Here is a 14,852-nt window from a genome sequence, read left to right on the forward strand (position 1 = left end):
ACATCATAACTTTTCTTGGATTCTTATTCTACTTGTTTTTGTCTACAATTTCATTCATTTTAATTCATAAAAAAGGAAAAAAGAAAAAAAAATCTTGTGAGAACCATCTTGGGGTAGACGTTTACTCATTGGTGTTGTGGTTGTTGTTACACAACTCAATGAAACTCGTTTTTTAACTAAAAAAAGCAGATTGTTAGAGATTGTTTGTTGCTTCCTTGGTCGTTCAATCCAGTTGCCATTTCCTAAATTCAGTAAGCACATTCACATTCACAGCAATGCTGGAAATATATAGCAATTCATTTTTAAAATCTTTATAGGTTAAGGCACATTTTAAGCTTTTTTTTATTTCTAAAAAACATTTTGTTGTGGAAACCAAACAATGTTGAGTGTTGAAAAAGTACTTCATAATATATCAAAAAGAAAGTCACTTGAAAATTGCCTGGGTAAAAGCAATTCATATGAGATGCAGTCTAAAATGTATATTATACTATTTAGTTTGTGTAAGGTGTGTTAGTATACAGACAAAGTTTATTAAAGTCATACTCCTGAAATATTGTGATATATTTGGGATAATATGGGATGTCATATGGTGTCATGTGTATCGTGATTTCATATCACGAGACTCTTGGCAATACACAGCCCTAATAACATCCATCTTAGTTTACTATTGACTCAGCTGTAATTGCAACAGATATTTTTGTTTCCATGGTGAAAGCTTCTAAAAACCCATAGTATGAACTGCTTTGGTTCATTTGATTTTTTTTTTTTTTTTGCTTTCTTTGCATAAGAGAAAACTGAATGTCACAGTGACAAAGGAAAATCCCGCCCCAATGCTTGCCTTCATAATGAACAAACACTAGAATGAATGGAGTCGTGCTTGAATGTATTCAAAGGAGCTGTGCAAACGTCGGGCTGGTATAATCCCTTGGCACACGTTTCATTCAATGATTCATTACAGTTTGCATTTTTGACCATGTCAAAGACATTTTATGCAGCACCAACTCAGGTATTGTCTGCCCTGCTTTGTGTCTGTGCTCTGTTTCGTACCTCCTGCAGAGCCATCTTGGTACAGAAACACAAGCTGTGGCCCAAGTTTCCCTGCTGCTGCTGAACATCAGCCGCTGAAATTAATGTTCTCCCTTTTCCCCCCTTAATGAGAGAACACCGTTCGGCTGCAAGTCTTATCTGTGCATAATGAAGACGTAAAGTACCATGTTGCCATGATGGTGTATTTGTGAAGGCTAAGCCACAGCTGTGCAGAACAGTTATAGGGGACACTTTAAAGGCTTTGGCAACTGACAACTTGATTGTAATGTCATATTATTTGTTTGATACAGCCAAAAAGATGGCTTGAGTTATTAGATTTTCTTGAGGGAAAGCAGTCCACATTTTGGATATAATAACGGGCAATGTGAGGCTATATGACTTCTGATCTGCATTCAGCTGGAAAAATACAATTTCCCATTGACACCCCCCCACCTTTATTACATACTGATTAGAAGCAGAGGAGATAAGTGAAAATGACAGCTAGAATGAAAGTAGATATGCAGCTTTAGAATTAGAATCTTCTTCCAGTTTGAAATCTTCTGTCAGAAATTACTTTAAAAAAATGAATAAAAAGAAAACTCAGTTAAAAACAAAAGTAGCTCGATGGCACTTTGGAGCTGTGTATGCATTCAGCTCATAGAGTGATGTGATGGAGGTCAGTGTTAGGTAGGTCACAAGTGTGTTGCCACACTAATATGGGTCAAAGCAATCAATGGAGGTCATGCTCACTACACTGCTGATTCAGATCCAATAACAGTTCTACTTTTAAAAGACTGACCGATGGAAATTGTGTTTTTGGTGTTTTTAGCATGTTTTGTGGCATTTTTCTCACAATGGATGACATACAAAAAGTAGGGGTGGGCGGATTGATCTGAGTATTGATTGTGATGAGTTTCGATTGTATTGATACCAAGGTGAAGTATTGATACTAGGATGATGAGATCGACACTCGTATAGTAAAGAGCTTGACTTTCTTTACGGACCTCGTGCTACCGCAGCATCTGTCTATCCTCAAGGGTTTTCAGATTGGGCAAAAAACTGCCCAATTTAAGCAATAGCCTGCCTGATTTAAGTGAAAAACTGCCCAATCCGGCAACACTGTCTGTTTACGTAAACGGTGCACATCCCCCCGCTCTGAGTCATTGTATCTATGGCAATCACCGTTCGCCAATGCCATAGATCCGATGACTCAGGGCTACTCGGACCAATCACTGTCGACTGGTTTCAACATGGCTGCACCTGTATCAGGAAGTACTGGTGAGGGAATTTGCCTCATTTAGCGAGAGCCAGAGGTAAGGCATTTTCTGTGGGTGACGACTCAATTCGTCCATCATTTTTACAGCCTATGCTCACACCTTGCCCCCCCCTTGCTGCTTCATCGGGCAGTGAGAGATTCATTAAAGAGCTACATATATGCACTAATGGCAGGTTTGTTGTGTTCTTTACATTTTTGTATTTACTGGTACTTAAACCACCAAATGGTTCCTGAGTGGCTGTGTCTGCAGCTCACTGCTCCCCTAGCGGTCAAATGCGGAGAATAAATGTCACAGACCTAGGTGTGTGACAACTAATGACACTTTGACTTAACTTTATTACATTTTTTTTTACTACTGAATCTGTAATTATTTGATATTGGATCAATAACCAAATTCCCAGTATCGCCTACTCCTTATAAAAAGAGAACTGAGCTTAAAATTGCATTTCTGACTATTTTATTAATACTGTGGTGAATCAGGAGCAGAAAAAAACATTGGAAAAACCATGTAGATGTGACATCCAAGACAAACTATTATGCCACAAGCTCCTTGCTCCACTTCATTCTGATGCGTCTGCTTGCAGACAAATAGGTCTATTAACATCTTCGTTTTCCTTGTCTGAGCTGGCATCTGACTCAAACCTGGACGGCTGGATAGCTCCAATATTGCTCGTTTTTGTCTCACCGGTAATGTTAGCTTGGGGTTGTGATGAGCTGTAAGCTAGCAGGAGTGAGTGCAAACAGATAGATGATGGGAAAGGGACGGGCTAACTCTGTGCCAACAGTATCCAATTTCTAATGAACACTGCTGCTCTGCAGAAACACTGTTCTAGAAAGCAATACTGTGTTTTTCATTTTTGCATAAAAAAGCATTATCATAATTAAAAGGCCACTGAAAATGATTAGTTTGGGACTTTAGATACTTTAAGTCTTTTCAATATCCTGTTCATCCAACTGTCCTGTTACTAAACTACTGTACTTGCTCAAATCTGTGGCATGATTTGCATGTGCTTCAAAAAAGGCTAAAGGCAAACTCCAAACAGTTGCTTCTCGGTACGACTCCAGGAATATGGACTGTTGAATAGGACTCAAAGGAACTTTCTGGAATTGAGAACATTAATTGGCCTGGACAGACGTTTGTTGCAGCACCAATCATTAGAAAGATTTCTAAAGTAGTATAATTAAAGGTTTTGCCAGTCTGTCTCATGGACCACTCGATTCAGTCTATATATTTGTTTATTTCTCAACTCCTCTTTAGTTTGTAGGGTTTACAGTCTTTCACTCTCTTTAAATATTGTGCCTCTGCTTGTAAATGTTCTAAGCAAAATGGGTATTTTACATGCAGCAGTTGCATCCAAGGAAAAGCCATTTTCAGATTTTGGACACTAGTGCAGTTGCTTTGACCTGCTCTTATTTAGAGTCTGTCATCTTTATTTTCCACTTTCTTGTGCTTCACTGCTTTTATTTAGTACCCAGGGACAGGATGTAATAACAAAGCATGAGCCAAACAGAGACATCTTGGCTTGCTTCATGGTTTTTGGCAGCTCTACTTCTTTGACTGTTTTTTTTGTTTTATTTTATTTTGCAGGATTACGCCACCATGCAGTTTTGTGCAAACAAGCTGGACAAGAAGGACTTTTTTGGAAAGTCCGATCCCTTTATGGTTTTCTATAGAAGCAACGAGGATGGAACGTAAGTTTTTCTCTTTGTTCTTTAGTTCAGTGGGCTTCTCTTTACTCACACAAGATTTAATCAGCTTGCAAACAGCTCCCGTCATCAATGTTTAATGTGAAATTGGTCCTTAAGCAAAATAAAAGACTAACTTAGTGACCTGTCATAAAACCCTGCCACCAATCATTCAGGATTGAAGAGTCAAAGAGGAGAACCCACAAAACAAGTAACAGTGTTGGATGGTCTTAGATGATAAAAGTCCTCCCTATGTCTCCTGCTGGTCTTTTGGACAATCTCCTAATGTTTTGTGGAGTGATCACTGCAAACATCAGTTGTGAGTGTTGGATTACTGTAACTTTATGCTATCTCAAGTCAGTTTCCTTCATATATCTGAAATTCTCTAAATGTTTTGGAAGTGTCAACTTTTAAAACTATTTTATGAACTTTGGAAAATCCAGGTGTGTGACTGTGCCCTTTAGTTGGATTTGTTTGATCTCCATGGTTGTTTCTTGGTTTAATCTCTATTAATAAAATTTGCTTTTCCCTGTCTTCATCGAGTCAAACATCCTCAGCATCTTTGTGTGTCTGGTTTTCAGTTTTGTCAGATCGTTGTCAGGAACTTGTGGAGTAAGACTCGAAAGTGCAGGAGCCTGAGCATGTGACTAGAACTTTAAACTTAAAAAAACCCAAGAAAACATGACTTTGCTCATACAAACTAAAAGCTTAATCCTGACATCTACAGGTGTTCAGATGTTGGTTCTTTAAAATCCCAGGAGATCAGTGTTTCCGTAAAAACCTAAATGACAGTGTCTGATACCAACAACATGCCATTATCAAAGTCCCTTTAACCTCCTTTTACTCCACTTGGTTTTAATCAAAGATGGGGAACCCCATTCCTCAAGGGCTGGTGTGCTTGCAAGTTTTTTCAGATCTCTTTGCTCTGCTCAAGACTGAGTATCTGGATCATGTGTGTCCAGTCAATTAGAGAGTGCCAGAGCAGGAGATGTTGGAAAACAAGCAGGAAACGGGCCCTCGGTCCTCACCCTTGGTTTAAACTTTCACCAGTCATCTGGTTTAAATGTATGTGCCTGAATGTTATGAGTTGATGCCAAATAATTTATTGATTTTTTGTGTTATGTCAAGCAAATGAACAGGTGTCCTGTGACTCTATGGGTATTTTTGTTTTGCAGCCACGTGAATTGTTGTTGTTTCCTGCTCCAGGTTCACTATCTGTCACAAAACAGAAGTGGTGAAGAACACTCTGAACCCAATGTGGCAGCCCTTCTCCATTCCTGTCAGGGCACTTTGCAATGGAGACTATGACCGGCAAGTGATGTTTTTCTGTTGGGTATTTTTTACTATGTCAGTCAGGTCTGTTTAAAAAAAATGGCATAGTTGCTTCAAATTTTGCAATAATTAATTTTGTTCTGTTCTTTAATCTGCTGCCGAATTTATAATTATTGCAGATTGCATGACCACATGGCAACCTCCCCTGCTGTTCATTAATTTACCCACAAGCTCATAAAAAAAAAAAAATCTGGTTCCTGATTGGCACCTACATCTTTGCTCACATCTGCCTCTCCTCAGAATTCAGGCACCTGAGGAACAGGAGGACTTTTGGCAAGAAAATAATTTACAAGATGACAAATGATGCCAGTGTCGTGGGAAAGATTTTTTTTAACAGGTTCCATTAATTTTGACAGTTGTTGGGTTCCTGTGTGTGTATGTACATGTGATGAAGCATGGGAAGAGTGTTGACCCAAGCAGTCATGAGAGCGCAGGCGAGCACGTTAAACCGTGCCCTCTCCACCACACCAGGTGCCAACAGAGATTCCCTGCTCGCAGTTCGTCTCTCAGCTTACCTGCCCAGAGAAGCTAATTGGGTCAGACAGATGGAGCAGAAGCATGAAAGATGCCTGATTCCCTTTGAGGATGTTGATGGCGAGAGAAATCCACAAAATAAGGGTGTCTCCATTTCTGTTGTGAAATGTATAGTTTGCTTTGCTTGCAAATTCTTTTTTTTAACCTCTGCATCTGAAGAGGTACAGGAATCTTAAAATTTGCATTGTTGTAAAATGTTGGGTTCATTGACCAATAATGTATTTAATTTTAACTTGCAGTATTTACATTGACAGAAAAAAGGGGTTGTCATTTCCCTCTATTTCTCTTCTTTTTTCTTCTTGTCCATGTAAATGAAATGATGAAAATGATTGGTTTATTTAGCCTCCCTACTCTCAGCAATCATCTTTCTGCAGATTGGATTTGAGAAAACTCTTGTAATCATATGGCTTTGTGATCAGAAAGAAAAATCTCCTATATCCACTGAAAAACCCCCTCTGGGAGTGGATCTGATTTGAGGGTTGAGAGCAAAAAGAAAAAAACGAAATATGTATTTTTTTTATATTAAGCTGTCTGAGACATTATTCTGGTATCTGATGATGATTTTAACGTGGACTTCAGATGTTTTCTCATTTTGAAAACATGTGGCACAGATGTTAACATAGGTTCTGTGCCTGTTTGTCTTGTCAGGATTGTGATGTTTTTTTCAGACTTAAACTGCATATTTGCTGGTTATGCATTAAAAAAAAGCTTTTTTTTTTCATAGTTAACGAAATCAAATTCTTGCCCCAGGTGAATCATGTCTCAAACAACATCAACAGAATGAGTTCAGGTCAGAAAAACAGCAAAAAAGCCCAAACATCCAGCCTGCTCCTCTTTCTGACACATGATTGACTGAAACGTATTAGGAGCTTTTGCTTATGCTTTTGCCTCCAATTAAGGACATAAAAAGAAACATTACCAAAATGTTGTGATTTTTTTTAAATGAATTTTATTTTTAAATAATTTGTTTTTTTGTCCACCTGTGTCTCCTCTGTGGGAGTTGAGATTGTTTGCACATCAATTAATATGAAGTGCATTTAATGTTTTTAATGATATTGTTATTGTTCACAGTGATAAAACATAAAACTGGTAGCTCTCTGTTTTTGCCATTATACTCTTAACTGGAGATAAGAAACATTTCTCAATGTTGCCACATTTTCATAACAAAGTTGGTGTTTTTAATGTGGAAAGCTTGAAGTTTGCTCTATATGACAGATTCCACACCAACACAATCATTCAACACAAAAACATGTTAAAGATCACTATGACAATTTAAAAAAGCAAAACGAAAGACTAAACTGGAAAAGGTAGGTACAATTGGACATCACTGATTGGATGATGATGTTTGTCCATCATTCCAGCTAAAAGGTATTGCTCTGTACTAATCACAAAAATTTTATAAATATGCAAACACTGAAGTTGGATTTGAAAAACATAAATGTCCAAACTCAAGCAACATCATCCAATCAGCGATGTCCCATTGTACCTACCATTTCTGTTTTTGTGTTAAGTTTAAACATTTCAATTTGACTTCTGGAAATTATTTTTTGTTTTCCAAAAAAATTCATTTTTAGTTTTTTTTATTGTTCTTTGGTTTCTGGAATTTTGTTTAGATTTCTAAAATGTAATGTTTTATCTTAATTAATTTATTTTGCTTTAATTGTCATTGTGGACTTTAAAATGCTTCTGCACTGAATTATTAGTTGGCGTGATTTGCACTTGAGGGCCACCGTAGTTTCCCTTCATGAACTATTAAATGAACTCTGACTGCCTCTTTTGGTCTTGATTAATTCTTGAGAGGGTTTTTCTGCTCAACAACATGCCTTTTAATATACAAATATATATATATATTTTTTTAGGAATGTGCTTAAAGAAACTGATTTCTTCTGTTCTTTTGTGCCGTACAGGACGATCAAGGTGGAAGTCTATGACTGGGACAGAGATGGAAGGTAATGATTCTCAGAATATACAGCTATGAAGTGATCATAAGAAAAATGTGTGAAGCTCCTGTCATGTGCTTTTGTCAGTTGGCTGTTCTTCCATTCTTCTGTGCTAACCGTATCTGAATGAACTTTAACGCCTCTCCTCACCAGCCACGATTTCATCGGTGAATTCTCCACAAGCTACAAAGAGCTGTGCCGGGGTCAGAGTGAGTCTAATGTGTACGAGGTGGGTGTGAATGAAGGCATTCAAAACCATCCCTCTGTTTTGCCTCGGAGCAGTAAATGTTGTTAATCAGTGAATCCTTTTGCTCATTAAATTTTTAGTTTTTCACTGTCTTTGCTTTAACTGGGTGAAACAGAATTCCCACTGAAATGAAAGCCTGACCTATTTTTTGTCTGTGCCATAAAAACTGTGTCTATTCACTCAGTACCGCTTTTGGTCATGGCAAATAAAACACATCAGGCATAGTGTGACTGGAAAGGCCTCTGTGCCATCAATGAATGTAGTGCCAAAGCAAGAATGCATCTTTTGAAAAACTCCAGTTTCTGAAAAAGATATTGTCTTTTGTCTCAAATTCGCTTTTTTTATGAGGAAACTTTTGTTTGAGATAAATAACCAGCTAATATCATCCATCTTAACTGACCTGTGATAAATATTCTGACAGGTTAGACAGTGCAGCTCATCAATTGACAAATTATTACTGTACTCAGGTCAAAAATATTAACTGTAAAACCTTGATTCAACTAATTCCATACTGAATACACATGGATTTATTAAGAATAAAAAAAGGTTTAGCTATTTTCTGCTTAGAAAAACACTACGTATCACATTGCATTATATTTTGAATAATTTATACTGTAGGTGAAAGAAAAAAGTTGGACCTATAAAAAGAGTTGGTATGTCAAAGGAGGGTGAGGTTGGATAGAGATGAAGCAGAAATAGTGTGCTGTATTCAGAAATGCCCTTTCACTCTACTGACACAGCAGAGGAAGTAAATGTATTACCCTTCACCAAACCCTTCTTTAGTTTAATAAGAAAAGGAAGCATCAGTTTCTCTGTGGCTTCTTTGACAGGTCAGTCACATCAAATCACATCCAGGATGTGGACGGGAGCCACATAAAGCCTTCTTTTCACTGCCGAAAAAGAAAGACTTTGAATAAGTAACAAGATGCAGCGTTCAGCTTTCTCTATACTTGACCTCACGTGCACAAAGCCTGCAAATAGTAATTTGCCGCTGTAACTGCCATGATGGTTTTGAACTCGGAGAAGGAATGAGTGATAGTGCTATGAGGCACAATCTTTTTAGGAAGAGTGGGGTAGCTTTGGACACCAACGATGCAGAGTGGGGGAGCAGAGGATGGGTAGAACGGAAGAGAACGGAATACCTTTTACTTTATTATACAACACAGTTTCCTCCGGGCCGATGCTTTATATTTGAGGACAGAAATGTAGAGCACAGATGTTTGACCTTGCTTACTGTTACGTTCATGTCTTCTTTATTTTTCTTGCTCAAAAATTTATGATGTAACTTCTTACAAAAACAATAACAAAATGTTTTAAGCTCTCCACTGTATTTATTTGGTTGCTTTTGCGTTTCTGATGCTTGTGACCATCTATCTTCCAAACTCGATCCTGTTTTGAAGTAAATTATTGCTAGTCTATCTCAGCTACTCTTGGGTAGGGTAGGTAGGATGCACTAGGGACAGGTTTATTGGAAACAAATTATATCAGTACAACTATACACTCCATCACATCTATGAAAGATGTGCTGCAAAACAGAGTAATGATCTTGATAAATAAGCTTCTTCAAAACCTGAAGCCTTCTGCCCATCTTCAAGCTAGAACAAGTATTGACCTTTTTTTATGAAAGTCATCCCTCTGATTTTGGTATTTTGCCAAAGGTCTCTTAAGGGTTCATAAAAAAGTGCTAATGTGAAGAAAAAGAAGATCTGGAGACAAACTGAGGTTCTCATCTGGCTTCTCCATAGTTTACACAGGAGGTTCTCAACCTTATATTCAACAATGTAACCCCTGTGAAATAATTTTTCTGCATAAGTTTAAAGAACTTCCCTGAAATGTAAAAAATAAAGTACATTATAAGTACATTATTTAGGTTATGAACCAATTTGGATGTTTTTGTTTTGGGATTTTCAACAATTTTTTTTATTTTAATCTGAAGTGCACCTTATTCTGAATGTATGTATGAAAATGACATGAAACCTCTTATAGAAATTGCAATCAGGCTGTTTACACTTCTACAAAATTTTATTTGCATCAGAAACAACTAGTTGGTTTTATTTAACAAGAAAAATGACATGTGTTGCCGACCACTTGTTTGCCTGAAATGCATCCAGGTGGTGTCGGAAGGATCATTAGTATTCAGAATCTTTTTGATGGGTACAGCAGGACGAATCAAGTTATTTTAAAAGCAGGACCCTTATCTTTGCAGTGGGTTTGCGGAAGCGGGTCACAGTGAGCAAATTGAAGTAGCTTTTAAAAGATGCTTACTTGTCTTTTTAAGTGGACCAGTAGTCCTGCTGTTGTCTCTACATGCCGGTGAGTGTTCAAGAAACTCCTGTTTTGGCTGGCAAATGGATGAGATTTATTCAGGTATTGGAAAACGAGCAGGAAACCATCCACAAAAATTGCAAATTATTTTTTTCTGCAGTTCTCATTCTGTTGTTCACAGGGTGAAATGTGTGTCCAGTGTTTGGCCATCCCTTCAAACAGTAGTGGTAGAATCAGAGTAAGGGATTAAAAAAACTCCCCCCTGAATAAGCTCCGTCTTGCTGAGAATGTGTGATCAATGGCATCTCATTTTCACCAAGTGCAATTCTTGGTTTCCTCCCTTTACTCCATTACCCTTAAGACATGGAAAGGAAGGACAAAGATGTTTTTATTACTTGCCTAGAGGTGGATGAAAAGGATTGTGCTTCAAGTTAACATTGTCATTATCCTTTGTTTTTATTCTGCATTCATGCCAGGTGGTGAACGCAAAGAAGAAACTAAAGAAAAAGAGATACATCAACTCTGGGACGGTGAGACTACGATCTAAGATAAGAGGAAAATCTGGTGCACTTCTGTTCCCACCCCTTTGGCTTTTTGTGTTCATTAGGACGTTTCCACAAATTGAACGTCATAAAGCAGTTCAGCTTTGTTAATGTTTTTGTTCCATTCTAAGTCTCAGAGCTCATGCATTAGATGGTGAATCAAAGAGGATGGGTCGTCCTTCTTTTGACCTATGATGGGTGGAATATCCAGTCTGTAAAGATGCATTGAAGGGCACTTGGCTATCCTTTAATGTGGTAATTCTTGTTAAAATGAGTCCTGGCTTTGTTGCTGATGATGCTGGGACTGTAATTAAATTCTGTAAGTAGTTATCCGTCATGCTAATCTTCCGTCAATCGGCGGCCACGCTGATGTCCGCTTATTGTCTTCCTGATATGTTGCACGGTGGTGATTAGCCCAGCGATCAGTGTTAATGTGTATTCTGCTGGAACTTATTGTATTTAATTATCAAGAATGAGTTAATCTTTTGGAACCCGCTTTTTTTTTCTTTTTCCCAGGTGTCCCTGCTGTCATTTAGCGTGGAGTCTGAGCACACCTTCCTCGATTACATTAAAGGCGGGTGAGTATTATAATCTTCACAAACATACACAACACTGGTTTTTTGCCCTGCTCCTCGGGGCAATAACATGAAGGACCATACAAGAACTCATAATAAATTACGTTGATCTCTATGCTATTTGGGAGTAAAACGGAAGTGAACAAGATTTTTAAAGGATTTGTGATGTTAATGAGCTATGTTTGGGTAAATGTATGCCAGAAAACCAATCACTGCTTCAAGCAACATATTCACATGTGCCCTGAAATATGCCTGAACAAGAGCTGTAATTATTTATTTTTTGCTCATTTAGGATTCCTGTGTCAGCACATTAAACACACAGCTGCGATGTCTTGGATGAATGCTCTGAAAAGCTGATAAAAAACCAACCAGAAAAAGACAGTTTTACTCTCAGCTCAAGATGACAAATCAGTAAAAAGAGATGCCCTTCTTTTTAATCTCCATGAATATGTCCCTATTAGTTATGCCCTTGTCTCTTCTATTTGGTGCTTTTGCATTTTACCCTCTCTAACAAGGACAGACTGAACATTTGCATCCGAATTCACCGTTTATGGATCTATCATATGATACTCCTTCAAGGGGATCAAAAACCCTCCTTTTAAAAAAAATAAATAATACAATCCAACATTTAAGTTTTTTTGTCCCCACATTACCAATACTATGTAGCTCAGTATGAGTGAGAAGATGCCTGAGGAATGGAGGAGAAGCGTTCTGGTCCCGATCTTTAAAAACAAGGGTGACATGCAGAACTGCAGCAACTATAGAGGAATAAAGTTGATGAGCCACACAATGAAGCTGTGGGAAAGAGTAGTGGAAGCCAGGCTTAGGAAGAAGGTGGAGATCTGTGAGCAGCAGTATGGTTTCATGCCCCGTAAGAGCACCACTGATGCCATTTTTGCTTTGAGAATGTTGATGGAAAAGTACAGAGAAGGTCAGAAGGAGCTGCATTGTGTGTTCGTAGATTTAGAGAAGGCGTATGACAGGGTGCCGAGGGAGGAGCTGTGGTACTGTATGAGGTCGTCTGGAGTGGCAGAGAAGTATGTCAGAGTAGTTCAGGACATGTATGAGAGAAGTATGACGGTGGTGAGATGTGCTGTAGGTCAGACAGAGGAGTTCAAGGTGGAGGTGGGACTACACCAAGGATCAGCTTTGAGTCCTTTTTTGTTTGCTATGCTGATGGACAGGCTGACAGACGAGGTAAGACAGGAATCTCCCTGGACAATGATGTTTGCGGATGACATTGTAATTTGCAGTGAGAGTAGAGAGCAGGTGGAGCAACAGCTAGAGAGGTGGAGGTTTGCTCTGGAAAGAAGAGGTATGAAGGTCAGTCGTAGTAAGACAGAATACATGTGTCTGAACGAGAGGGATCAAGGTAGAAGCGTTAGGTTACAGGGGACTGAGGTGAAGAAGGTGCAGGAGTTTAAGTACTTGGGGTCAACAGTTCAGTGTGATGGGGATTGTGGAAAAGAGGTGAAGAGGCGAGTGCAGGCAGGTTGGAGCGGTTGGAGGAAAGTGTCAGGAGTGTTGTGTGACAGAAGAGTGCCAGCAAGACTCAAAGGAAAGGTGTACAAGACAGTGGTGAGACCAGCTCTGCTCTATGGGTTAGAGACGGTAGCAGTGAGACAGAGACAAGAGGCTGAGATGGAGGTAGCAGAGATGAAGATGTTGAGGTTCTCCTTAGGAGTGACCAGGTTAGACAGGATAAGGAACGAGTACATCAGAGGGACGGCTCATGTTGCCTGTGTTAGCGACAAAGTCAGAGAAGCCAGACTGAGATGGTTTGGACATGTTCAGAGGAGGGATAGTGGATATATTGGTAGAAGGATGTTGGAGATGGAGCTGCCTGGCCGGAGGGCAAGAGGATGGCCAAAGAGGAGATATATGGATGTCTTAACAGAGGACATGAAGTTGGCTAACGTTAGGGTAGAAGATGTTCATGATAGAGTGAGGTGGAAAAGGATGATTCGCTGTGGCGACCCCTGATGGGAAAAGCCGAAAGAGAAAGAAGATGTAGCTCAGTATTTGACATTTATACTTACAAAACAGCCATCAAAAACAGATGAATACATTTCATTCTGCCTCACAAAAATCTGGTATTTTTTTTAACCTTTTACAGTCAAATTGGGTCTCAAGATATCTCCAACCTTCATCTTACAATCTATAAATCTTTAAAGAGGCCTAAGCTCCCTGTTGCTACAAAAACAGAAAAATATTTTCTTGAACTTGTGTTGGATAAAGGTCAGTGCACTTTCAGGTTAGAGAAGCAGGGAAGGGGCAGATGAGGGACAAAAAAAGTCTACCTGAAAGCAACATATGTGACTTTTAAGCCTTAATCTTGTTTATTACATTAGTGCTGCTGTCACAGAAATCCTGTTTGATAAGGCCACTAATGTAAGGCCTGTGTTTTGGACTTAATGCTGGTCATGTTCAACCTGGAAAAGTCTTATTTCTTCTAGTAATGATCTGGAACTCAGCTTTTTATGGACCACAATGAACATTTGCACAGTTTTCTGACTCACCCCTCGATGTGAGCGCGATGTTGTTCTTGGAAAAACATTAACTTTGAAGCAGTGAGTAGTGTTGGAAGGAAAGACCTGCAATCGAGGGCACTAGATACTCTCGCACTATGTAGTTCTTTTTTTAAGTATTTAGGGAGGGAATTTGGACTTAGCCACATTCTTCTGTTTTTAACAGTATGGGCAAACTAAGACCCTTAAGGTTTGCTTGACTTGAGTTTATCAATACTATGGAATTTACAACATTCCAATTTGTATGAACATAATTCAAACAATATTCTCAGTACATTCCCTGGAAATACAATTTTACAACCCACAAACAACAACAAAAAATGTATAATTTTCAGCAGCACTTAAAAGGATGTTTTCTGTTGCTTTTTAAAGACTCAAACTTTTTCAATAATCTTTGAATAAAGCATTATTATTGTTATTATTAATCTTGTACTAATTAAGAAGTTGTCAATGGCATTTTTTTAAGTACATGCAGGCCCTAAAATAACAGTAATACTTTGTAAATAAAACACAAAGTTGTAGGGAAAAAACATAAAAAGAAAAAACTATTAAAAAAATCATCTATTGTCGCAATCCATAATTGCATAATCTACTTTTAAATTGAAAATAGCTGGTAACCTAAACGACTTTATCAAAATAGTTTCTCCTAATTCTGGTCAACTTGTTTGTGTCGGTGGATTTGTGCTTTGTGTTGATAACAAGCATAGGTTCCCTTTGCGGTTTAAAATGACTTACTTTCAGCACAGAGGGATTAGAAAAGTATTTGTCTGTCAACGATTTTGTGAGTTGTTCCCTTTAAAAAAGACAATAGAGGTCTGTGATGTTCACCATAGATACACTTCAACTGTGAGAAACAGAATGTCATAAAAGGAATCCAGGAGATCACTTTGTATGGGATCCT

At 38.4% G+C, this 14,852-nt stretch overlaps 1 protein-coding gene across 8 annotated transcripts in view; it reads left to right on the plus strand.

The window, feature by feature from the left end:
• Window positions 1–14,852, plus strand: part of cpne5a (copine Va) — a 98,135-nt gene that overhangs the window by 55,659 nt on the left and 27,624 nt on the right. For all 8 annotated transcript variants that reach the window (XM_078950694.1, XM_078950693.1, XM_020704604.3 and 5 more), the window contains 6 exons: window positions 3,891–3,994; window positions 5,195–5,299; window positions 7,762–7,803; window positions 7,948–8,023; window positions 10,783–10,836; window positions 11,365–11,426. In XM_078950694.1, coding sequence (XP_078806820.1) covers window positions 3,891–3,994; window positions 5,195–5,299; window positions 7,762–7,803; window positions 7,948–8,023; window positions 10,783–10,836; window positions 11,365–11,426 — 443 coding nt within the window. The remainder of the gene's footprint in view (window positions 1–3,890; window positions 3,995–5,194; window positions 5,300–7,761; window positions 7,804–7,947; window positions 8,024–10,782; window positions 10,837–11,364; window positions 11,427–14,852) is intronic.

This window comes from Oryzias latipes, chromosome 7 (genome assembly GCF_053564925.1).
Source record: "Oryzias latipes strain Hd-rR chromosome 7, Olatipes_Hd-rR_3.1".
In the NCBI taxonomy this organism is placed as follows: domain Eukaryota; kingdom Metazoa; phylum Chordata; class Actinopteri; order Beloniformes; family Adrianichthyidae; genus Oryzias; species Oryzias latipes.